This window comes from Carettochelys insculpta, chromosome 3, assembly GCF_033958435.1.
Source record: "Carettochelys insculpta isolate YL-2023 chromosome 3, ASM3395843v1, whole genome shotgun sequence".
Classification (NCBI taxonomy): Eukaryota; Metazoa; Chordata; order Testudines; family Carettochelyidae; genus Carettochelys; species Carettochelys insculpta.
This window is the reverse complement of record NC_134139.1, coordinates 65,153,064-65,180,038: the sequence shown is the minus strand read 5'-3', so window position 1 is coordinate 65,180,038 and position 26,975 is coordinate 65,153,064. Positions and strand designations below refer to the sequence as shown.

Below are 26,975 nucleotides of genomic sequence, written 5' to 3'. Positions count from 1 at the left end.
TCTGTTGAGTAACTTATTCTCCCAAGTGTCTGTGTTTTTCTTGTCTTTAGGTTACAACAAACTATCTGATTGTTCATAGGGATAGGTACATTTTACATATTTTGTTCATTAGTAATGGAAAATGGAAGTAGTTGAGGTGACTTCATAAGTTCTAGCAAGTGTAGGAACAAATCTTTAGCAAGTCTAAATGTCTTATTTCAAAATACAGTAAACCCTCGATTTAACTGACGAAGGGGGGGAAGGGATGTCTATTAAATCTGAAAGTCTCTTCCATCTAAATATGCAGGACTGTAGGCACCTTGAAAGGTGCACTAGGGAGTGCTCTGTGTGAGGGCTGGGAGGAACGCAGCAGGCTCGGGAGTGAGAGCTAGGCTGCAGCAGCCCCAGTGGCCCCAGCCGTGGACGCAACCCACTCCACTCCTGGGACCCTAGCTACGGCAGCAGCCCCAGTTGCTCTGGCAGCTCTTCCAGCACCGGTAGCTCTGAGTTGCTGGCATTTGGTTGGGGGTGGGGAGAAGGCTGGCAGACATCATCCATTCTTTCCCAAGTCCGTTTTATATCAGGGTCTGTTAAATCGAGGGTTTACTGTATTAATCCTTATGTGATATATGTTTCAGCAGCAATTAACTGGAATATTGCAATACTCCTAATATGCTTACTTCTGCCCTCACTCCTGGGTCTCAAACCATTCTGAAATTCATTTTAACATTGAGTACATCAAGAACACAGTACAGCTCAATGCTGGTATAGCACTAGTGATACAATATTATCCAGAGTAAAGGCTTAGTTTATGCTTAAAAGGGTTTGTCTGTAAAGGTGTACAGACAGCTAGAGATTGGCAAGATGCCTACTGCAGATGTGCTTTTTACAGGTATAGCTTAAACTTATTCCTTGAATGGAGTAAGTAATTAAGAATGACAAACATCCCCACACACACACAGACACACCGTCCAGTATAGGCAAAACTAGGGATTTTGGTGGCATAGTTTCTTCAGTCAGGGATAGAGGGGAAAAAATCACAGCGACATAGCCAAACTGGCAAAAAGTCTACCTCTAGACCAGGGTGTAGCAGGTCCAAAGAGAAGTTCAGAGAAATAAGCAGTTCTTGCTGAAGTAGCCAAGTGTAAATTTGCTGTATGGAAATATTATGAGTTTGAATATTTAGTGAAAGCTCTTCCAAATGAATACGGGACTAATTTTGAATGATTTGATTAGTCTTGTATTTGGTGCCTAGATACCAGTGTGATAGAAGAATTAAAAAAAAAAAATCTAACTGAGCAGTCTTAAAGATAGCATTGTAAAATGTAAGTAGATTGAATAATTGAGATTTTTGTTAGTAGAATTGCTAACTTACTGATTTCAACCTGAATAAAACTCATTTTCTTGTTTGTAAATAGCAAAAAACAAAAAACCCAAAACCCTTTTCAAGCAAATATAGTTCTTGAAAGGAATAGTCTTAACCAACCATCAAGAGTACAAAAGTTGGTTTGTTTTTTTTGAAATGAGAATGAATGATTGACTGCTCTTAAGAGAGACAAATAAAACATTTTAAAGTAAACATGGGAACAGTCTTCCTAGACCAATACCAGTTGGCTATGTCTGCATTACAGGCTCTTGTCAACAAAAAAGGCATTTTGTCATGCTTATAAGAAGCACACAGGATTTTTTCAGAGGGATAAGGCAAGAACACCGCATTTAAGAATACAGCACCATCCTATAATATGCATATAATATACTCAGTTTACTTGCAGACATACCCACACACCTGCAGACACCATCTTGTGGTTGCTTATAGTTACCAAAAGTTGCTCACTCTAATCCATGGGCCAGATGGATTAGGTGTGAGTGTGGCGCCAGGTCCTGTTGATCTGGATCAGTGCTCCAATGTTGACAAAATGAAAAGAACCCAACTCTGTAGTGGTGCACACATCTTTTATATGGTTTAGTCTATACTTCTGGTTCTTTCCCACTGCCCCAGACACTGAGTCACCAGTCAATGGCAGATGGGTTTGATCCTTTCCCCCTGCCACTGGTCCAGGTGGGTCATTGCTGCAGAATCCGCTTCCCATTGTTCTTCAGCCTCCAAATCTTTTTTGTCCACTTCATTGTCCAGACTGGCTCCAGAGGCTAACTCACTAAGCATCCGCATTCGCACTTCCAGATGGATCTCTCTCTCGCCCATCATTGCCCAGGGACAGCACAGGGTTTACAGTCTAATACAGCAGACCGTATCCCTCCAAAATGGTGGTGTAGATACAATATGGAGACAGATACAAAGTGTCTAGGAATACAAGATAACAAATACAAAAAAATAGTGCAAAGGTACCAAGTAGTACAAGGCTCCTATCAAAAGATACATAATAGTACAAAGTTTCTATTAAGATATGTTTCTATCCAGGCTTGCTATAGAACCTGGGAAGTGTCCAGATTTCGAAAGTGTTCTGTTGACAGTAAATTGACAAGTATCAGAGGGGTAGCCGAGTTAGTCTGTATCTTCAAAAAACAACAGAAGTCCTGTGGCACCTTATAGACCAACAGATATTTTGGAGCATAAGCTTTCACGGGCAAAGACCCACTTTGCCTGATGACGAAGAGGGTCTTTTCCCACAAGAGTAAATTGATAGAATGCAGCAGTTTTGTTGAGTCTTCTCCTGCTCCCCACAAGGAGGAACATCTCTGTCGACAGCAATCTTTTGACAAAAAGCTGGTCTGGATGTTTTGGGGGGGCTTTTTATCAACAGAAAAGGCCTCCAGGGTGCTGTGTGGCTGCCCCAGGGGACACCTTGTCCACAGCAATCAGTGTTCTGTGTTACCTGCCTCCAAACCTTCTTAAAGCTGCAGGGACCCCAGGAAACCCTGTGGCAGAAAGCAAAGAGCGTGGAAGCAGCAGAGGTACCATCTGTCGTCCCTCAAGCCGTTGCAGCCACTCCTTTCTTGAGAGCAGCCCGACATGGGAGACGGACAGCCACCCTGAGAATCCCCAGAGTTCTTGAGGGAGTAGAACAAGGGGTCCCAGGAGCCATCCTGAGGCACCGAGAGGTGAAATGTCATGGTATTGTAACTGTGTCAGTCCTGACCCAGAAAAGGAATTGTGGTAGGGAGACTGCAAGGTTATTGTAGGGGGCATGGCAGTACTGCTACCAGTAACCTCTGCACTGCCGCCTGGTAGTGGCGCTGCCTTCAGAGCTGGCTAGCTGGAGAGCAGCAGCTGCTTTGAAGGCAGAGCCACCGCCAGTACCAGTGCAGAAGCATGGTATGGTATTGCCACTCTTATTCCTGTGCTGCAACCTGTGGAGCTGGGTCCTCAGTCAGCAGCTACCACTTTCTGGCTGCCCACTTCTGAAAGCAGCAGTCCGAAGTAAAGAGTGTCAGGGTATGGTATTGCTATTCTTACTTCTGTGCTGCTGCTGGTGATAGGCTGCCTTCAGAGTGGAGTGTCCAGCCAACAGTCACCATTTTGTGGCCACCCAGCTCTGAAAGCTCCACAGAGGAAATGTTGGGAATACCACAGTCCCTTCTTCCCCTCGCATAACCTTGTGACCTCCCACAGGCCCCATTATGGATCAGGACCCTCAATATGAGAAGTGTTAGTTTCCCCTATGATTGAGAGTAAAAACACACAAGAGCAGATTTCACAGGAAATGGCCTGTTTCTCTTGGCTGTGAATTTGACAGGGCCCTACTCATTCTTGAAACTTTAGATCTAAAAATGTCAGTTGTTTTTATATGCCAATTCAAACTTGCCAAGGCATCTTTAGATGCTGGGATTTCCTTACATCTGTCGTCCTGGAAAGATGCCTCCATAATATGGATGTCAGTGATCTGTGAACACCATGGCTGGGACCTTGGCAGGAAGAGGAGGCTGCCACTCTCCCTCCTTCCTTCCATCAAGCTAAGGAAACAGTGGAGTGTGTGTGTTGGGGGGGGGGGTTGGGAGTCGCATGTGCCCCCAGAGTGGAATGCCAAATAATCTCACACCCCCATGCACCCACCCTTCCTCCCAGACCCTGCAGCTATACCTCCTGCCTACAACCTCCCTCTGACTGCATATGTATTGCTGTCTTTGTTACACCTGAAATAAAAATTCAGCACTCTCCAAACTGTTTTTATTTTCACCCTCAAACCAAGAGCAGGATAATGCTGGGGTTGGATGGGCCTGTACATGAAGTGGTAGGCCCTGGCCATTTGTGGCTTTGACCCTGGTTTTTAGAAGCTTAACACACCTCTGGTATTTTATAAATCCCTGGATCAAATCTCTCCAGAAGACTTAACTAACTACTATGGTAAAGCCTCTAGGATTCTTCTAGGTCAGAGTGAGCAACTCCTAGCACGGGTGCCAAGAGTGAGACAGGAGCTCAGACCTGCCCCTCCTCCCCCATCCAGCTGGGCACTTGCTGAAAGCAATACTGCCTGCAGATTAACAAAAGACCAGCTAATGCTGCCAACCACCATCTAAACAGTAAATCTCTGCTTCTTGATTTATTAATGAATCTGGTGTAAGTAGGGCTATTAATGGCTTTAAAAAGTATCACTGGCACTAGGACTGCACATAGAAGTCAAAAGGTAAAATTCAGCAATCTAACTTGCAAAGCTTTCTGACCCGTGTTCTAGGTCCTTAGATGTTGCTTGCAAGATGGGCTGGCTGTGTTTTCACTGACTGCTGAGTGTGTAATTTGTAAAAAGTTGGATCTCCCGTTTGTAGGAAGGCTTGGCCTGACTGCTGCCTTTAAGTTGTTCAGGCAACACCTACTGTTGATGTAAACTGTGTCACGCTAACAGCTGGGAATGCACAGACTCAAAGTTCTTTGCTTTAGCTTAGTTGTAGATAAAGTTTGTTTGAGGAATTTATAAATGTGACAAAATTCAGTAGTCCTCCTGAGGTCAAGAGAATGATGAATATTATTAACCCAGTGCTGTTGCTTTTATATATAATATATCTCCTTGAAAATGTGTGGGCTTTTTTTAAAAGCATTTTTTTTTTTTTTAACTTTCTGAAAGTGCTTTCTTTGGAAAGCAACTATGTAGAAACAAACCAAAAAAAAAAAAGGTTTAATTTCTTGCAGGAAGTAGTTGCTTGTTGAGGTTGGAAATTTTTTTGTTTAAATTTGTACATTACAATATCAAAATTAAAAATAAACCTAATACCAATTTTCAAAAAGTGTTTAAACTTGTAGCTGAAGTTCCTTAACTGCTCTTTAACTCTTAAGCCTTATCTTTACATGTCCAAAAACTAGTCTTTAAGTAATACTGTGTAATTTGGCCTCATCTGCATTTCCAGTACAGGCTACAAACCCATTTTTGCCATGCCTCATTTTATATACAGAGGGGGGGAACTTAATGCTGTGTAGTGAACATAAATCCTTCCTTCCTCCAGTCCACTTACTTGTTCCATAGATGCTATGTATTGCAACCCGACATCCACCAGTCCTGAGCCTGAAAACCTCATTTTCCCTGAGCAATTTACATGTACTGACTAGCTATCCCAGTGTATTTTACTTTATTAAACCTTCAGATATAAGCCAAATAGCCCTCTTAGCAGGTCCACGTGTACTGCCTGCAAATGTTTGTATCGGAGACTAAAAAAGGTCTCCGTTTACTTATGGAAGAAAGTCAGAGCAAGGAAGTAACAGATATTGTGGTGTTTGTACTCAGCAATGTAAGATGGACCTGCATCACAATTAACAGTGTGTTAGGTGGGAGGCTGCCTTAAAGCTGCTTATTTTATAATTAAATCAATTCTGATTTTATTCATCCCTGACGCTTCAGACTTTTACATTCTAGCTTGCTTATGACCTAGATTTTTATAAATCTCAATTATTTTAGTATTTTTAGCAGGAAATGAAAATGACATTCTAAATAATAGAAAACCAGACCATATGTTGAATGTGCTTGGTAAATGACTTAAATAAAATGCTGTGAGCATTACTTTTCTTAGGGAGTGGGGTGCTTTGGACCTGGAAGTTGAGGATTTGGCAACCTTTTTGTTGTAATAGCAATTTTGTACCCCTTCTTAATAGGGATGTTTAACCCATTAACCAGTAAAACCACCTAAACAGATAAGGCTTACTTGTTACAGTTAGCTGGTAGGGGCTGGAGCAGCCCCACATCTGGTGTGGGCAGAGAATTGCTCCAGCCCTGGGGGTCTGTCTCAGTGTGGCTGAAGCAGACCCTGTCTGAGGCAGCCTGGGAAGACAAGCTGCTGGGGGGGCCACTTTAGACGGGAGCAGTCCCCATGCCGTTGACAGAGGCTTCTCTGACTGGGCTGGAGTACCCTCACCCACAACGCTCCCAGGGCTACTGAGGGACAGGGACTGCTCTGGGCCCAGCTGGAGCACTCCTACCCGCAGCAGCTCTGGGTGCACCATGGGTGGGGAGCATGCCAGCCTAACCAAAGCAGTCCCTCCCCCAACTTCACATGGGCAGGAAGGGGGCTGCAAAGGAGTGGCATGCACAGCTGCCCCCTTTCTCCATTGGTTAACAATTATACGGTAGTTAACCAATTAAAGGGGATTTTACATCCCTACTTCTGAAGTGTTTGAATCCTTATAGTCCGTATTCTCCCTCTGATACTTCCTTGAGATAGTGGAAAAGGATATTGTTTGTCAAATAGTCACTAAAAATTGCTTGTCTAAATAACCTTTTAAAATTAGGGGTTAATTTTAAGCAGCGAATAGTGTATTTATGGCATCCTAAAGGATTAGGCTTTATTAATAAAGTCTGTTTCATTTTTTGTGAACATGTTAGAATAACTCTGACTCCAGGTAGTGTTAGTTTTTTAACATGCTTAGTTTTACAACTGAGATTTTGTTTATATGTGTCAGTTTCTTTAATACTCTGCCATGTTTAATATGCTGTCATGACAACATTAGCTTTGTTTTTCCTTTGTAGAATGTGGAGCTGTTCCAAAAAGGAAGGATCCATTAACACACACAAGTAATTCCCTTCCACGTTCAAAGACTGTTGCAAAAACTGGATCCACAGGCCTTTCCGGTCACCATAGAACCCCTAGCTATAGTGGGATATCTGCTTTGTCTGTGTCTAGACAAGGAGCCAATCCCACAACTTCAACTTTCAAGGTATGCCAGAGAGTAAAAGTGCCCAGCAACTGCTGATGTTAATGCGTAATCCATGCCAAGCTCTACTGTTACTAAATGTAGTCTAACCTAAATGCTCACATTCAGTTCCTTACAATATTTTAAAAACTAAAATTTTGGGCTGAAACTTCTTGGACTTGGGGTCTTGATTATAAAATGAATTAAAAAAAGGCAAAAAAAGGAAACCTCCAAATCATACTTTACCTTTAAGCCAGGAATGCTTTCATTTTACTCAGATGGTATTTTAAAACCGTAATACCCATTATTTCCAAATAACTGAGAAAAATCTTGAGCCCTAGATTCCCATTTTTGTTTTCCCCTATTCCCCATAAACCATGCGTGTACAAAATAGCCTGTTTCTCAGCTCTAGTGATCATGCTTTAAGAAAGCCAATTACATCATTAAAGTATAGTAGTAAAAGGTGTGTGCCAATAAGAAAAGATTAAACAGTTAGAAAGAAAAAGAAAGATTAGAGATCAGGAAGAAAAAGACAGAACCTGGTTAGAAATCTGATTATGACTTCTCTCTTGGCATGGTGTGAGGGGATGTGGCACTGGATTCCATTGCCCAAGTATTACAAGGGTCAGTCACGTTGAGTAAAACTTGGAACTCTCCAAACCACTGGTTGCTTAGTCTTTTTGAGTACATGCTGGGGAAAAATGTCGTTATAGAAAGTGAATCCAAATAGAATACAGGTTGAATCTGTCTAATCTGGCACCCTTAGCACCTGACCAATGCTGGATGAGAATTTGCCAGACCACAGGAGGTCAATATTGTCTAACACAATACCAATACTTTCACTGCTTAGTGGGCTCTTAGAAGACCTCTAGCGATAAATTACAGCACAGAACACTGACAGCCAGGACTGGTGGCTGTAAACAAACTTTATGGGACTGCAGGAAACTTGGTCACACCAGTGATAAGTGGTCATCCGGCTAACTAAAACCATTCCAGATTACAGGTGTTGCCGGACAAGAGAGTAATGGATTAAAAAGATTCAACCTGCATATACTAAATTTCTAAAAATGAGTATTTGATTTTAATTTTTGAAAATAATTAGAGCTTCAAGCAGATACTTAAGCACAGTGGATACAGTCAGCTGGCCTATGACATATCAAAGTCTGGCGCTTTATAGCTGAAATTGTGACATTTGAATTTTATTAATTGCATGCCTTTAAAATGTGTTTGTGAATTGTGAACTGATTTTGTTTCTTGTCTTAAGGCTCCTTCAAAAAACAGCAGAACTAACAAGCCTTCTACACCTACAACTGCTGCTCGCAAAAAGAAAGACTTGAAGATATTTAGAAATGTTGATAGTAATTTTGCCAATCTAATTCTCAATGAAATTGTTGACAGGTAAGTCAAACATCTTTTTGTATTCAGAAGCCAGATAACTTCTGGGATTTTAGTTTAGAATGAAGAACATGTCATGCTTCTTGAGGAAGAAATGAAAACCAGTTAGTGTATTTCCCAAGTTAGATAAAACTATCCTTTGGATATTTTATTTTCATGTTGACAGTCAGCTAACTAGCCACATGAATGAACAAGTGCTTACAAACAGCAAAGTGTGCAGTTATATTAGTTATCTTCAGATTGGTTCTTTAAAAATAGTTAAATGCATGAAATCAGATGCTGTAAAAAATAATGCTTCCTGTTAGGCTAATTGATATTCAATTTCTTTGTTAGTGGGCCAGCTGTGAAATTTGATGATATTGCTGGGCAAGAGCTGGCTAAACAAGCCCTGCAAGAAATTGTTATCCTTCCCTCCCTTAGACCTGAGGTAAGCAACTGAGTAATTTTTATCCTGTTGCTAGCATCTTAAAAATATATTAGTGCTGCCATTATGGAGAAGCCAGTAATTTTTATAAAGCTACGAGCTAATTTACCCACTGTTGCTGAGGTCCTTAAATTTAATGGGGGGGGGGGTGTGTGTGTGTGTGTGTGTGTGTGTGTGTGTGTGTGTGTGTGTGTGTGTGTGTGTGTGTGTGTGTGTGTGTGTGTGTGTGTGTGTGTGTGTGTGTGTGTGTGTGTGTGTGTTAAATAAAAGCAAAATATACCTATTTAAATCATTTGTGTTTTTTCAAAGCCTGACCAGAGCCACTCTTTCCTACGCCACCCTCCTGCCCTCAGCCACTCCAGCACCCCCTTATGCACCCTGCTTGGACTCCTGCTCCCCTGTAAACACACCTGAATCCCCTGCCCATATCCCTTCCTCACCCCCAACCGTTTGCTGTTCCCCTTCCTATCCCTGTGAGGGAGCAAGAGCAAAAGGTACAGTTCGCCTGCCCCCTGTACTGTTCAGCCAGAGTGAGGAATGCAGCAAACTATGCACTTTTCCCTCACTGACTGACAGTGAGGAAGGAAAACAGCAAGCAACGAATACTGGGGACAGGGAGCTTCAGGCCCTTCCTCCCTACTAGCACAATCAAAACCTGAACTTCCTGTAAGTTATAAGAAGCAGCAGCTGTGTTCTGAATTTGGTGGTCCTAGTTCTTAGTATTTAGGGGAGTTTTTGAACGAACTGACCAGATGTTCTTTGAAATATATAGTGTATTTACACAATTCGCAATCCAGCAGTCATGATGAAGTGCTGCAATACAGTGAAGAGTTAATGCAGTGGAATCTCTCGCAGGACTGTCACAGGTCTTCAGAGATATAGATGTGCTGCAAGGAGAGGTGTATGGTACCCTCAAGCTCTGTCTATGCTAATATTTTCAGTTTCTGTCTCCAGTGGCATGAAATAGCCCAAAAATGAAAGCACGAAGGTTTGGTAGTAATAAATACCACCCTCAAAGTAGTTTAAAATTGCTCACTGAAGGGCATACAGATGAAATAATGTTAGGTTTGTAGTTTGATAAAAGGGAAGGAAGTTAGTGATGAGGCGTGGTATTTCAGAAATAATGCTATTTTGCAATAGTGAAGGACAACTTTGAACAGAAGTAGTAAGTGGGGGATTGTAAAGATACACTGCTTGGTATGTTTTACATTTTTATAACTAACCTCTAAGCACTTCACAGAGTATGCTGGCAATTTTTGATTTTAAATGACTGGTTCTAATAGTCTTAGGTGTCTGTGCAGTGTTGGTGTCCAAGATCCTATAAATATAAGCTTAAATTTAAATCTGATTTGTGTTTTGCCACATATGCTGGGATTTTTTTGTATCTCATTCAGCTTGTATAACTAAAATAAACTAGTCCATTTCTAAACACCCCATCTGTGCTATATTTGCAAACATATCTGGCATCTGTACACATAATGGCTTAGTCCAAGACTGTGTGATGCAAAACAAGTTACTAGATGTTCTTTGACATTTTTCTGTAATCTGGCCAGGGATTTAAAGCTATATAGTGGACTTATTTCCTCAAAGAATGTTCTACCTGGTTTTAATGAATAAAAGTACTATGGCATCAGAGGAAAATCGAGTTTAACAAAATTAACTTGAACAATAATACACACAAATTGGGTGCTAGCATGCCAAAAGAAAACTAGTGCTGCAGCTCCATGGTAATGCTTCAGTGTTGCCAAGCAAAGTGCATTAGTTTACCAAGACAACTGTGCCAAGCCACCCGAACATGGAATGCTAAGGTACCATCACAAGTGGTGCTAAAGCACACCAAGCATTTTGACACATCTCAAACAAGCAATTCTTGAAGTCTTTGCCTCAAACTAGATAGGACGAGAAGGCCATGGTTATTATAGAGAGAGGATCCTAGAGACAATGTGGGAATATTTATAATCCGTTAGGGGCCTAGCTCTCTCTCCCCGCTGATGCACCCTCAAGGATAAAATCTTTTGAGAGGGGAGTTTAAGTTTCAGGAATGAGTGCTGCTCACATGGCGTATTCAGAGAACCAGAATTACTTACGGTTTTAAAATAACAGGCAGTCCTGTGGCACCTTAAAGATAAATGTATTAGATCATGAGCTTCCGTGGGTAAGACCTACTTCTTCTGATTATTGTTCTAACTTAATGATTCTTGTCCTTTCCACACTATTGTACCTCTTTCAAGAGTGAGGGTATGCAGGACAAATCATACTTTCACCTCACTTAAAAACTACTTGCTTAGTACAGTACTCAAAATCAGATTTAAAAATCCAGAAGTTCACAGCACACTATTACTGTATTATTATTACATTCTCATTTTACCATGTAATTATACAATAAATCAATGGCAATATAAGTATTGGACTTATATTTTAGTGTACATAGATTAATCTAAACTGCTCTGTATGAAATATTAGTTTGTACTATACTGACATTGTTAATGATTTTTATCTAGCCTCTTGTAAAACTAGACAGCTACCTAGATGTTGCTGTACCTCCTGGAAGACCTCGGGTGCCTCCTAGTACAGGGTATGCAAAGTGTGGGATGTGAAATTTTGTAACTGGGGTGTAGCATAATCACACATATCCATGACCTCTGCAGGCTTCCCCAACCTCTGCTCCCAACCAGCTCAGCTTTCCCACAGGCAGACGAGATCCTGATGGCCAAATTTTCTCCATCTTGCTGCAAAAGCCCCAGCTCTGCAAGAAAACATAAGGGAGTGTACGTAAAGTGGCTTAATTGTCTTCCAGCCTGGCTCAGCTCTTTGTGCACAGAGCTGCCGCTTTTGCTGCAGCCCCCACAGCCAGCTTCAGAAAGTGGGAGCTGGCCAAGCCTGTGGGCAGAGGGGAGGGAGCTGCAGAAACAGGTGTGTTTTGTGAATGAGACTAAATGTTCATTCCAGCTGCAGCAGCCAGAGGTGTGAGGAGGGATTTTTTCCGTTGTTTAAAGAGCAGTGAGAAGAATGCAGTTTCCTGCTGTGCTTTCACAGGTTAGCAATGGCTGTTATCAGGCAAATACAGGAAATTCCTACCCTTCGCCCCTTGTGCAATATTGTTTCAAAGGAAGCGAAACAGCTCATCTGGAAGTAAAGTCCCCCTGAAAGTTATAGCTGTGTTTGGGAGAGGGGTGGGTGGCGTCTCTGTTTGATCAACCCTATAAATGTTACAGCAGGCACATTTACCGATGTGGGGGCGGGGCGACAGCGTGTGGAGAGTCAGAGTGAACTAAACAAAGGATAGCAACGAAGGGTCCTGTGGCACCTTATAGACTAACAGAAAAGTTTTGAGCATGAGCCTTTGTGAGCACAGACTCACTTCATCAGAGTCCGTGCTCACGAAAGCTCATGCTCAAAACTTTTCTGTTAGTCTATAAGGTGCCACAGGACCCTTCGTTGCTGTTACAGATCCAGACTAACACAGCTACCCCTCCGATACTAAACAAAGAATGTAATTCTTTCTTAAACCCTGGAGTTGTTTAGCATTAAGAGACCATTGCTTCTTTGAGTACTGCTGTGTAAGGTAAATATTTCAGTGAAATTCCATCTTATGAGTTAAGACCGTGCCCATGCAAGGCCTGGCAGAATCTGGCTTTGAATTTATGACTTTTTTTGCTGGCAATTTCAGACTGCAGGGTTTTTGGCAATCTAAGACATTTTCTCTCTTGATCTCTGCTCAGTATTTGTTTCGCATTCAACAAGTCAAGTCCAGTGTATTGACGCCAATGCATCTGATGAAGCAGGTCTTTGCCCACGAAAGCTTATGCTTCAAAAAATCTGTTTGTCTATAAGGTGCCACAGGACTTCTTTGGTTTTACAGTTACATACCAACACAGCTACCCACTGATGAAAGCTGGGTAAGGACAGTCAACATGCCAGGCCTGCTCTGGATCCAGAGCACATGTGTTGCTGAGTTCAGACATTGAGAACTAGGTACCTTTCAGAATGCACCAGCATGTTCTACAGGTGGCAGTTAAAGAACAATACCTTAGAATGCCCTGCACGTGACACTGTATCATGTTCATTCTGTAATTCGGTATGTTTCATTAGAGAAAATGGATCTGTAGTATGTAAGGAACTAAAATGCTGTAGTCTATAAAACTGATTCTCATGCTTATTTGCAGTATTTGTAACCTAGCAAAGGGAGTTATTTTAAAGCAGAATATTTTTCAGTTATTTACAGGACTTAGAGCGCCTCCACGTGGATTATTGCTGTTTGGCCCACCAGGAAATGGGAAGACTATGTTGGTGAGAAAATTACTGTTTCTTGTTTGGCAGAACTCTAGATGTGAGTCTCAGAAAATGGTGCTTTTTTTTGTCTATGAAATTGAGAGATCCTCCATAGGGATATCCTAAATTATACCGTTGTGATCCAGTGCTACTTAGTAATAGTTCTGTAAGGAGCTGACTGAGATGATATCTGAGCCACTAGTTATTCTCTTTGAAAAGTCTTGGAAGATGGGAAAGATTCCAGAACACTAGAAAAGGGCACATATAGTGCCTATTTATAAAAAGGGAAATGGGGACAACCCAGGAAATTGCAGATCAGTCAGCTTAACTTCTATATCAGGAAAGATAATGGAGCAAATAATTGAGGAATCAGTTGGAAACATCTTGAAGATGATAAAGTGATAACAGTCAAAAAGAAATGTCCGACCAACCAACCAGCCTTTTATTTTTGGACAGGGCAACAAGCCTTGTGGATGGATCTGAGCAGTAGATGTGGGTATAGCTAGACTTCAGTAAATCTTTTAATACAGTATCGCAAGACCTTATTAACAAACTAGGGAAACACAACCTAGATGGAACCAGTATTAGATGGGCACATAACTGGTTGGATAACTGTTCCTAGAGTGTAGTTTGCAATAGTTAAGTGATGTTGGAGAGGCATAATAGGTGAGGTTCCTCAGAGACCAGTTGTACTCAATATCTTCATCGGTGATTTAGACAATGGGATAGACAGTACACTTGTAAAGTTTGCAGATGATACCAAGCTGAGAGGGTTTGCAAGTGCTTTGGAAGATCGAATGAAAATTAAAAATGATCTGGAAAAATGAGGTAAACTTAGGATGAAGTTCAATGAAGACAAATACAAAGTACTCCACTTGGGCAGGAACAGTCTCTGTCTCTCTCTCTCACTCACTCACTCACACAGGGAAACTATTGTCTAGGAAGAAGTATTGTGGAAAAGGAACTAGGGCTGATAGTGGACCGCAGGCTAACTATGAGTCAGCAATGAGGCACTGGTGCAAAAAAGCAAACACAATTCTGGGATGCATTAGGAGGAGTATTGTAAGTAAGACATGAGAAGTAATTCTTCTGCTCTGTTCTGCACTGAGTAGCCCTCAACTAGAGTACTGTATCTAGTTCTGGGAGCCACATTTCAGGAAAAATGTGGATATATTGCAAAGAGTCTAGAGAAGAGCAACAAAAATGATTGAAGTTCTAGAAAAAATGACCTATGAGGGAAGATTGAAAAAAATTGTTTTGTTTAGTCTGGAAAAGAGAGGGGACGCAGCCTTTTAGATACTTGAAAACTTATTACTAAGAGGAGGAAGAATGATTATTCTCCTTAATCTCTGAGGGTAGGACAAGAAGCAGTTGCTTTAAATTGTAGCAAGGGGCATCTAGGCTGGACATGAGGAAAAACTGCCTGTCAGAGTGATCAAGTGCTGGAATAAATTGCCTAGGGAGGTTGTAGAATCTCTGTCAGTGGAGATATTTAAGAGCACGTTAGACAAACACCGCCCCCAGATGTTTATAGATGGTGCTTTGCCCTGCCATGAGTGCAGGGAGCTGGATGCAATGACTTCCTGAGGTCCCTTAAGGTATGTCTACACAGCAAAGTTGTTTTGAAATAATTACTGCTATTTTGAAATAACCTTTGCAAGCATCTACGTAATGCAACCACTATTTTGAAATAATGTTGCTATAGCAGATGACTTATTCGAATTGGTAAATCTCTTCATATGAGAAATAGCACTTATGTCAAAATAGATATTTGGAAATTAGGGCTGTGTAGACATGGAATAGGGCTATTTTGAAATAAGCAATATTGTGTCTAATGGCTCAATTACTAAATAGGCTCTATTGTGTATGGATACTCTATTTCAAGATAAGAGCACTATTCTGATATGCATTTTGTGTATAGCAGCATCAAGAAATGTTTGCATTGTATCAGTTCCTGAAATGCCTTGGTGCATAAACTATTGCAAGAAAATTCCTATAAGTAGACACTGTGATGTATATCTTAGGGCTTATGCTTTAGTTTGGTTCTAGACACTGAATCATGTAGTTCAAGTTTCATATTGAAGAAATGAGGCAAAGACAGCCCTAATTCTTTAGGACAGTACCATTTTGAGTAACTGAAGTATGAACTACCTAAATTGGCAAGTTTCCATCTAATAGTGTTTTAGTTTTTCCTTATTAATTGATTTAGCAGAGGTAGTTGAGTTGTTCATGAGACATACTAAATTTTATATCCTATAAAATCCTGATATAGTCAAATTATATTACATCATATTCTATTTTTCTTCATACAATATATTTACAGTCTTGTTAAGCCTATTCTAAAGACTAAAATACAGTGGAGTTCTTCTACTTGCCACCAGTAAGAAGGCATTTACTGTTTTTCAGGCCAAAGCAGTTGCTGCAGAATCAAATTCAACCTTCTTTAACATAAGTGCTGCAAGCCTAACTTCAAAATACGTAAGTAATGTTGTTTGTTTTCTTAATGCTAATACGTTAGGATATTGACTACCTGAAGGACTTGTAGGGCTAGTACCTTAATATTTTTGAGTGTGAGGGGGATATCTTATGCCATGGGAGGGAACTACCTCAGTCCACTAGCCTTGTTAAGCCAAAACCCCTCCACATGTCTTTTAAAGTGTCATGAGCACATGAGACGATGCATTTGATATTCCTGTGGAAATATTTCATAAGTCTAGAGGCTGTAATATATTTCAATAGAACTTGTTCTGAATTTCATTGAGATTTAGGCACTTAACTACCTTCTGTCGCTTTAATATATCCTGCCACTTATTAGTGAAACTTTCATATATCTGTGTGTGGAAAAAGGTAGAAAGCTTCCCTGCCCCTCCATGCTGAATTAGTAGTTTGCTTATCTGTGGTATGGGAATGGGTCACGCAAACCAAAGTTGTCATAAACTGCATCTTAACTTTTTTCTAATATTTGCTTTTAAAATGCTTGACCGTTTTAGGTAGGAGAAGGCGAGAAACTGGTGCGTGCTCTTTTTGCAGTAGCCAGAGAACTTCAGCCATCAATAATTTTTATAGGTGAGATCTTAATGTTTGACTGTAGGATCAGTATATAGTTTTTTAAAAGATTGTATTTTAGAAAAAAAATTAAGTGCACTGTCTCTTTGAGGCTCACTTTTGCAAATAATTTTAAGACATCACTAATGCAGCAAGATCCTCTTACCTTATTACTTGCTCCTTAACTCACATTTCATTTAGGGAGCGTGTTTCATTTGAGCATGTTCCATAGTCTGCTCTAGTATCAAGTAATCTAGGAAAAGCTTAACGAACAAAAGAATTGTCCTATCATACCTTGCATGCAAAGATTTGTGTGTTAGTGCATTTTTATATATGACCCGCAGTACAGTTATGAATACATTTCACAGATTACACAGATGACAAAATGCATACAAAATTTCTATCTTGTCAGATTCCTGATCACTGGGCGCCCCATGGCCTTGCTTTTAACACCAATCTAATATTTTTCGAACAGTTTTGCCAGTGCTTGGCTGCATGCTGAAGCATAAAGATAAAACTACCTCTTATTGGTGTCCCCCCCGCTAGCAAAATACAATAAAAGCTTTTTGTGTGTTTGTGTTGGAGGAGTGAGGGATACTGGTAAATCAAAAATTCCTGTTAACTAAAAGGGAGAGTGTTGTGTGGGAGAGGGCTCAGAGCTTGAGGGTTGGGGCTCAGGAGGGGGTGTGGGTGTGAGATGGGACAGAGGCTTGGGGCAACAGGCAATCAGAGGAAGGATTTCATGGCACCAGGTCCAGGTAATGTTCACTTTGTGTGGCTCCCCATATGTGACAATGTATCTCTGCTGCTCATAAGAGGAGGGTGGTACTGCACGCTGCTTTTGCTTGCAGAAATCACCCCTACAACTCCCATAGGCTGGAGATGGCAGCCAGTCAGAGCTGTGGGGGCTGGCTCCTCTGGGGGCCACAGTGCACAGAGCTTCCTGGCTATACCTCCCCATATCATCTGCAGGAATACATTACTATGTGTGGGGAGCCTCCTGAAGTGAATGTTTGCCAGATCCAGTGTCCTGGAAGCCCTCCTGCATCCCAACCCCTGTCCTGCAGCATTTCCCATAGCCCTTCCAAAATGCAGTTTTATAGTGCTTTCTAACTGATAACTCAATGTTTACTGTAATCATTGAATTTCAAACTTGATATTTAGCTGTCTCACTGGCTGAAACTCTAAAACTCAGATTTTTTTCATTTAGATGAAGTAGATAGCCTTTTATGTGAACGAAGAGAAGGTGAACATGATGCTAGTAGGCGTCTAAAAACAGAATTTTTAATAGAATTTGATGGCGTAAGTATCAGTATTTATAGTATTGTTGGGTACTTAAATTAGTTAATGCAGTCATGGGTGCCAATGAAATGTGCTAATAATATGCTAGTGGGATTAAGATGAATTCATTTCTTGGCCAGGAGAAAGAACTGAGCATCCCTGTTGTGGGTTAATGACTGTAAGCAGTTGAAGATATTGAGGTTCAAAGTCAGGCCTAAACCCCACTTACACAGTATACATCTCTAGAAACAGTAGTGGCGTTTGCGTGTTTTTGTTTTGCTGTTCAAGGGTGTATCATTCCCGCCTAATGGGAGCCTGAACTTTTGGAAATTTGGTACTTTGCAGAAAAGAGAGGATTCTGGCTAAATGTTGTTAGATTTTTTTGATGTATGCAATTTATGAAACTGTTTTAAGGAGGCTTGTTCTCTGAGTATTATAGATTTGTAGTAAATAGTCATTTGGTTTATAGAAAATGGCAGGTGAGAAATGTAGCACATATAAGTAATCAAGGTTTCATATGTACACTGAGACATGCTGCCATCAGGATGGGAAAACAATAAAAATTAGAATGCCATTGATTGTAAATAAAGTAAATTCTGTTTTAATGGGTATTCAAACAACCAGATTTTGCAATTAACTGGCATTCCATCTTGTGTATGTGCAGCCAGGGGTTCCTCTATTCTTCCACCCAGTTCCTGCTGCCTAAAATGGCTCCCCATGCAATGGAGCCATGCTTGAACTGCCTAGAGCAGCGCTCTTCCCTCCCACCCCCCCAGAGCAGCTGCCATGTGTGAGCTGCTTAGAGCATCACCCTGCCCAGAGTGACTCGCCACCCAGCATGACCATGCGTGGCTTGCCCTGAGTGTCCTTCCATGTGGCACAGCACCCTACCCAGAATATATTGGCATATCCAGCATATTGGAGTACCTGGAAACCTCCCAGTCCTGGGGCTGTCAGACATGAAAGTGTTTAGAAGTAGAATGACTTCATTAGTCCCTTATGTCAACAACTGAGTCGAAACAGGGGTTCAGAGACAAACAATGAGAGTGGCTAAAGGCATGAAAAAACTTCCATGTAAACAGAGCTGGTACAGATTGCAACACTTTAGTTTAGAAGTGCAATGATAGACATATGCAAGGAAGTTCTATTTATCCTCTTATAGTACAAAAATAAGGAAATATTTAAACAATTAAAAGACAGCGAATCTAAAACTCAGAAAAGGATGTACTCTTTCACGTAATGTTCTTGTAGAATTGATAAGTATCAGCTATTGAGGCCAACAGTTCAGCAGGATTCCAGGAGAGATCTGGACAGATATATGATAATTGAAACATTCCTAATTAGGTAGATTTAAAAATAATGGAAGAGATGAGTCTTCATGCTTCAGGTCATAAATCACCCTCTTAACAGAGAGACTTGGGAAGAAAGTCCATTTGTGGATAGGCTATGGCACAATTATCTGATTGAGTTTTCTGTCACTTTCCTTTGAGATAAATGGTAATGGCCATGGTCATTCAGGATATTAGACTGACCATTATTCTGATCTGGTGTGGAAGTTAGTCTTATGATTTTAATTTTCCCCTCTATAGGCTTCAGTGTAGTTTCATTTCTCTGAACCACAGTAAAATGTGACTTTCTTTAAAATAGTAAAGATAAAGTAAGTCTTGTTTATCTTTCAGTTCTGAGTACTCTCATTAAATCAAAATTATCTAAGATCATACTGTCAGTTGCCAGTCCTAGCCAGGGCACTTGCTTTGGACACGCATGTTGCTACGGAAAACTGAGATGGAGTTTAAATATACTACACACTAGCCAGAAAAATGTGGATAACATAAAGCCAGCACATAAACTTCTATTATCACCGCCTAGTCAATGCTCTTTACTGTTTTTAACAGTTTATTGCATTGGTTCTTAGATTTCAGTTTGTTACTCTTGCTTTATAGGTACAGTCTTCTGGAGAGGACAGAATACTTGTAATGGGTGCAACTAACAGGCCACAGGAGCTTGATGATGCTGTTCTCAGGTACTTACGTTATGCCCCTTCTAATTTATATTTAGAGACACAGTTATGCTTAAATCAGATCCTATTATAAAGTTAAATATCTTGCACTTCTCACATTGTATTGGACTGAAATTTCCTAGTGTTGTTGGGTGGCAAACTTAACAAAATACCCAGTGCTTATTTTAAAAAAAGTGCCTCAGCATTCCCATTTGAGTTACTTGTCTTAGTACCATTGCCTTGAAATAGTCCTGGACCTCAGTGTCCATTGTCTTAACAAACTCTTAGTTCTTGGAGTGATTGTTCACACATCCTCAGTTACCGGAAAATCTTCCCTAGCCAGTAGCCATCAGGTCAGTGTGGTGCCCGCTAGCAAGGCCCTGATATAGCACCAAATATAGGAACTGCCCAACCTGTCCACTGCTTAGTTCCTTCTTGCCACGGTGTCGGTTGCTGGAACTCCCCATCGCTCATGTGAGCTCTTTATTAGTTGGTAGCATTTAGCTCTTACAAGACATAGTTCTTATTAGGCATTAATGGTTTTAAATAGTAAATAATCCTATTGTTGTTTGTTGCCTCCTTGAGACCTCGGCACCGGGGCATGCCGAGGTTGCCAGGCTTCAAAGTCTGCATTGGCTATGGGAAGCACATGCCAAAAAAGATCCTTATTGAGCCTGCCTTAAGTGTCTGGGTGAGAGTTACCAGCAACACCACTGCCCGAGGTGTAAAACCTTCAAGCTGAGGACCAAGACGAGATTCCAACAAAAGGACTGTAGGAAGTGGACGTGGCGATCTAATGACAGGAAGTCTGAGAATATGATAGATATGATTTTGATAGGAAGAAGTGGATAACATCAGTATAGCAGTGCCGAATTTTCCAAGGAGCGGATATAGACTCAGACCACAGTCTAGTGATTGCAAACATCAAGGTAAAACTCAAAAGAAAATGTAAGACACAGTTAAAGAAAAGAAAAGATGTGGCAAGGCTATGTGAGGAAGAAACAGGGAATGTATACAGAACAGCGCTCGAAGAGAAGATTAAGAATATCGCCACAGAGAAAGACCTAGATAAGAGAGTCACAGGGATAGCCATCGCTATAGAAGAAGCAATTGAGCAGACTGTTCCAGAAGAAGAAAAGATCAATAAGAAGTGGATTACCCAGAAGACACTGAAGTTGGTTCAAGAGAAGAGAGCGTCGAAGATCAGAAGAGATGTTTCTGAGATGGCAGAACAGCAATATAGGATGAAATGCAATGAGGTAAGGAAAGCAGCCAGAAAAGAAAAGGAGAAATGGTTAGAAGAGCAATGTGAAGATATCGAGAGGTATTACAGTGAATGTAAGACCAGGGAGGTGTATAAGACCATTAGGAATATTAATAGGAAATGGCAACTGAAGCAGATGGCGATCAAAGATGAGAACAAACAAGTGCTCATGAACAGGGAGAAGATTGTGCAGCAATGGATGAGATATTGCACCGATCTATACAAAGCACAGTTGGACCTGACTGTCTCAGAGACTGAAGAATTGAAAGAGATCTCCCCCGAGCATCAAGAGCAAGACTGATACTTTGAAGGAGCAAGTAGAAAAGGCAGTGAAATGACTGAAGAACAACAAGAGCCTTGGAAATAAGATCACGGGAGAGATGATCAAATATGGCGGAGAAAGCATGATTCAGGAAATACACCAACTATGTAATATAGCATGGAAAGAAGGGAAGGCGCCTAAGGAATGGACAAGATCTGTGCTAGTGACAATACCCAAGAAAGGAAGTACATTGGAGTGCAGGAACTACAGAACGATTGCCCTAACGAGTCATCTAGTAAGGTGCTGATAACTGACAGAGAGATTAAGATTGCAGATAGAAGAACATATAGCAGATGAGCAAGCAGGGTTCAGAAAAGATAGAAGTACCATACAGCAGATATTGGCTCTAAGACTGATAGTGGAGAAAGCTCAACGAAAGAACAAAAACACATACACTTGCTTGGTCGACTTCCCCCCGCCCCCCCAAAAGACATTTGACAGTATAGTTCAGAAAGTGACTTGGGCGGTGTTGGAGTCATACGGAGTGGATAGCAGACGGATACAGTTGTAGAAAGATATTAATGATAATACAGAGGCAGCAGTGAGAACATGCGGGGAGTTGTGAAGTTGATTTAAAACAAGTAGAAGTACAAGACAAAGACCCAATATCGCCAAGTATCTTCATCGCACATCTGGAGAGAGCAATGGACAAGATCATGGAAGAGGTAGAAGGGATATCTGTGCACGGGAAAAGAATGAACAACTTGAGGTTCGTGGATGATGAGGAGAAGCTAGTGAAAACGGTGGGCGTGTTAAACGAAGAAGGGAAGCAGTACGGACTGATTATGAACATGGATTAAAACAAAAAAAATGGTATTTGGAGATAAGGAAATAGGAAGGAAGATCAGTGTCAATGGTATTGAACTAGGAAATGTAGAGACATTCACACATCTGGGGAGCAACATAATGCATGATCTAGACTGTAAGAAGGAAATAGCAACTAGAATAGCAAAAGTAAGAGCGAGTTCAAGGGTGATGGATAAGATATGGAAAAGCAAAGCAATTAATTTAGGAACGAAGCTGAACATTGTGAAAACGTGAGTATTCAGCAGCATGTGGTACAGATGTGAGACATGGGTGGTGATGAAAGATTCGAAAAGAAGAATATTGGTGTTCGAAAGGAGCTCTTGTAGAAAGATTCTGAGAATAGGATGGATGCAGGAGGTCACCAATGAGGAATTATATAGGAAGATACAGCCGAAAGAGAACCTGCTGCAGAAGGTTATAAAACAGAAGCTACAACTGTTTGGACCTCTTTGCAGAATGAACAACGAACGAAAAATCAAGACTCTCTAGTGTTCAGCATAATGGATGGTTCGAACAGGAGAGGCAGACCCCACAGAAAATAGATAGATGATGTAGTAGATTGGTGCAGAGCTAGTCTACAAAAACTAAGCCACTCTGCACTGGATAGGGAAAGATGGAAGGAAATAGTGAGAGAGGCATCAGACACCAACATGCGCTGAGCCCATGGTTGAGGAGGAGGAGGACCTTAAAGGATAACGCTCAATGCCTCAAAGCCCTGTTGATGGAGGCATCTCTTCTGCTCAAGAAGTCCCTGTCTGAGGGGGCCAAGTATGCTTTCCTTGGTGTGGAGTGCACCAGCACTGAGCTCAGCCATGGCATCGATGAAGAATCTGGCACCACAGTGAAGGGCTGGTAGCTCAACCTTCTTGGAGAGACAAGTCTCAATTCCTAGTGCTTCATAACAAGAAAAGGCATGATGGGCCGTTCTCCTCTGACTTCTAAGTGTTGGGAGAATTCTCACAGTGTCAGGGAAATGCATCACCGCCAGGCCTCAGATGATCAGGGTTTGATGCTGGTCCAGAGGTTTAGCCCCCAATGTCCGCACCTACCATTGATGCCAGAGATGTTCCAGGCAGCACAGAGCCTCCTGCAGATCAGTGCCTTTTTTACTGTCCAGGAGGAACAAGTACCTGAGGCAGGTGTCGAGTCGTTCCCCTGTCACAGGGCAAGCCACCCATGATGGCATGTCTGCCTACACCTCCAGCTCTTCTGCCAGTCACAGCGCTGGCACCATCCCACCCAGTGCTTATGCAGGCACCCTCAGGCCTGGTACCTCCTTGGTCTTTGGCATTGGAGGCCTCTGAGTTGTGGTCAGACTCCTACTTGTCTAGTTCTGGCTGGAATAGGAATGCTCACTCTTCATTCGGGTGGAGTTCATGCTCTGCTCTGGGACAGTGGCCACCAAATTGGCAGCAGGCTCCACAGTGGCTGTTCTGGACTCTGTGTGGGTGTTCCAGGGGCAGTTCTCATTCACACTCTGTCCTGGGCACCATGGCTGACCTCGGGAGGTCCTCCAGTACTGCGTTTGGCATCTGTGGGATGGCTTATTGGAACAGCTTCCTCCTATGGAACTGTCCTCATGGACACAGTTGGTCCCCTTGGCACTGATGCTCTTGGTGCCGTTATTGTTGTCTGATCCAGTGGTTTCAATGCCTTTTCCTTTGGTGCTGTCCTCCATGGCACAAACTATGTTGGCACTGATGTTTTTTGACAATGGCTTCTCTTGCATTGCATGGCTCAGCATCACCCTCTCTGAGTTTGGCGTCGGTGAGGCAGGTGTCGGAGCCATTTCCCTTGGGTCAGAGGGCAGATGCACTGGACCTTGTGGGAGCTATAGAAATAGGCTGACCAATGCAAGTGGGTGCATCCTCTGGTCTTCTCCAGACGAAGTGGTGGTGGGGTTTTCTGCCTCCCCAGGCCTGGAGGATGGTAGTTCCCCAGCAGCTGCTGCACTAGGTGGCCTAAGATTTGAGGGTGCAGGCGAAGTAGATGAAGGATGAAGCCAACCCAGTGACATATATCTTGTCATCCATTGAATCCCACTACATTGGCACTGCCTCTCATTAAGACCAGATAGCCAAGACCATGTGGCAGACCCCAGTGTAAGCCCAGCCCACAGCAAGGAAAAGTGAGAGGGCATGAGCATCTTTTCACCAACCCTTATACCCGACTCCCTGGTTGTGGATGTGGCCATCCATAGGGAGAGACAGGGGCTTCAGAGGCCTTTGCCCAAAAATAGAGAAGTGAAATGTTTGGACCTGTATGGTAGGAAAGCTTATTCAACCAGGGGGCTACAGTGCCGCATATCTAATCAACAAGCCCTTGTGAGTAGATACGTGTACAATGCAGCTTCCTCCCTTTTCAAGTTCATGGAGCTGATCCCTCCCCCTGCCAAACCCAAATTTAGGGCATTAGTGGAGGAGAACAAGTTGATTGCACATGTGGCTTTGTAGGCCACCCAGGGCACTACTGATGTGGCAACAAGGATCATGGAGTGAGGTGTGGCCATGAGAAGGGGTGCATGGCTTCAAGTCTTTGGCCTCCCCTAGTAAGTACAGCAGACCACTGAGAACTTGGCCAATGAAGGGCCAAACATATTTTCAGAGAAAATATGATAAGAGGCTCCATACCCTGAAAGAGGCTAGGCCACCCTGAGGTCGCTGGGACTTCATATCCACGCAATGCAAGCCAGGCAATTCCCGCTCTCCCCCGCCCTTAAGCAATTCCCCTAGAACCCTAGGAATCAAAATAGGCAGAGAGGCTGGAGCCAGCAGGAGGCACTCCCACCAACCCAGCCAAGGGCAACAGGTTCTGGTGGGGCATCTAAGTCCAACGCTTGAAGGTGATTGAGAGCACCACACCACTTCTTGTTACAGATACAGCATGTCATATGTTTTCATTCCACCTAACCCTGTTCTACCCTGCCTGGTGCTGTATGACATCAGACTGGTGGGTCCTTCGCACGGTGGGAAGGAGACATGTTAAGGGCTGCAAGCAAGTTATTCCTTCCTCCCATGAATAGTAACAGAGAAGGAGCCGTGTTAGTCTATATATAGTATCAAAACAAAAAAGCGGTCAAGTAGTACTTTAAAAACTAACAAAATAATGTATTAGGTGAGCTTTCGTGGGACAGACCCACTTCTTCAGACCATAGCAGAATCAATATTTAAGGCATAGAGAACCAAAACAGTAATCAAAGTTGACAAATTGGGGGGGGGTGTGTGGAAATTATCAGGGTGACCAAATCAGAGAGCAGAAGGGCAGGGTGGGAAGTCAAGAATTCAAAACTTCCTCACATGAGAGTTTCAGTGCTCGCTTTGTTAGGGCTAAGGTAGCGTCAGTGGCATGTTATTGAAGTTTGTACCTTTTCGAAATATGCAAGACTGCTACCTGGAGTCTTGTTCAGAGTTTATGCATCACCCCATACTCTTATTTGGCCCGCAGCCCATTTTCTGAAGTGGTTGTATTTCTTGTTAATCTCCCACAAGTAAGAGTATGCATATGGCATGCTGGAGGAGAGATGTCTTACTCAACTGCCTCATTCCAGAGCAAGAACTTCAGATTAGCGGTTCCCTGTCTACTTTTTTTTTGCAGTCTGCAGTAGTGTTGGTCAAATGGGCATAAACAGTGTACTGTTATCAAATGTCTGTTTTTACTAAATAGCTCTCAGAAGTATCAGTTTTATTTTCTTGCAAATGCTTGCTCAGTATCTATTTGAGTTACATGTGCATGCGTGGCTCTTGGAAAGTTTTTCCCCTAGCAACTCACCAGCAAGTAGCCAGAGAGGTCAGCTGAGGAGCCCCCTGGAATGGCACCTATATGAAGCCCATATATGATACAGCACCCCTCAGTTCTCTTCTTACCACTTGTGCTGGGTGTTCAGTTTTTCTAGTCAAGTACCTGTTTGCTTTGCCACAGATCCCTTTCCACCTCTGTGCAAATGGTTGTAAATAGCTGTGTTTAGCATAAACATTGTTTTGGTTCAGTTGGTCTTCACTGTTCATTGGATAGGGAAGATTTTTCTCCTCCTTCTCCTACCTTTTCCTACTAAGCTAGTGGAAAAGTTAGGTATATTGGAGGGTAGGGTTAGGGCTCAGAGTGACTGAGACAAAATGGAGGATTGGGCCAAAAGAAATCTGAGGTTCAACAAGGACAAAGGTAGAGACGGAAGAATCCCAAGCCTTGTTTCAGGCTGAGAACCAACTGGCTAAGTACCAGTGCAGCAGAAAGAGCTGGGGAACTACAGTGGATGAGAACTAGATTTGAGTCAACAGTGTGCCCTTGTAGCCAGGAGAGCTAATGGCATATTGAGGTGCGTTGGGAGGAACATTTCTGGCAGATCTAGAGAGGTGATTATTCACCTTTATTTAGCACTTTGAGGCCACATCTGGAGTATTGCATCCAGTTCTTGACCCCCCAGTACAGAGAGGATTTAGATGCATTGGAGAGGGTCCAGCGGAGGGCAACCAAAATGATTAAGGTCATATGACCTATGAGGAGCGGCTGAGGGATTTGGGCTTATTTAGTTTGCAGAAGAGTGAGAGGTGATTTTGATAGCAGCCTTCAGCTACCTGAAGGGGGCTTCCAAAGACAATGAAGAGAGACTATTGTTACTAGTGACCAGTGGCAGAACTAGGAGCAATGGTCTCAAGTTACAGTGGAGGAGGTTTAGGTTGGATATTAGGGAAAACTCTTTCACTAGGAAGGTGGTGAAGCACTAGATTGGGTTACTTAAAGAGGTGATGGAATCTCCATCCCTAGAGGTTAAGTCCTGGCTTCATATATTCCTGACTGGGGTAGTTTTGTTGGAACTGGTCCTGCTTTAGGATTCAATGACCTGCTTCTGAGGTCTCTTTGGCTACACCTACACGTGAACGCTACATCAAAATAGCTTATTTTGATGTAGCGACATTGAAATAAGCTATTTTGATGAATAGCGTCTACACATCCTCTAGGGCTGGTGCCGTCGATGTTGGGCAGCACCACATCAAAATAGGCGCTGCAAGGGAACGTCTACACTCCAAAGTAGCACACATCGAAATAAGGGTGCCAGGAACAGCTGCAGACAGGGTCACAGGGCGGAATAGTGCTTCCGGGGCAACAGCTAGCCGCTCC

General features: G+C 42.3%; 1 protein-coding gene across 8 annotated transcripts in view; it reads left to right on the top strand.

The window, feature by feature from the left end:
- The window catches only part of SPAST (spastin), a 74,283-nt gene that overhangs the window by 18,949 nt on the left and 28,359 nt on the right, over positions 1 to 26,975 (top strand). For all 8 annotated transcript variants that reach the window (XM_074990029.1, XM_074990027.1, XM_074990028.1 and 5 more), the window contains 8 exons: positions 6,888 to 7,075; positions 8,316 to 8,449; positions 8,780 to 8,873; positions 13,086 to 13,160; positions 15,549 to 15,620; positions 16,133 to 16,208; positions 17,398 to 17,489; positions 19,412 to 19,491. In XM_074990029.1, the coding sequence (XP_074846130.1) occupies positions 6,888 to 7,075; positions 8,316 to 8,449; positions 8,780 to 8,873; positions 13,086 to 13,160; positions 15,549 to 15,620; positions 16,133 to 16,208; positions 17,398 to 17,489; positions 19,412 to 19,491 (811 nt within the window). The remainder of the gene's footprint in view (positions 1 to 6,887; positions 7,076 to 8,315; positions 8,450 to 8,779; positions 8,874 to 13,085; positions 13,161 to 15,548; positions 15,621 to 16,132; positions 16,209 to 17,397; positions 17,490 to 19,411; positions 19,492 to 26,975) is intronic.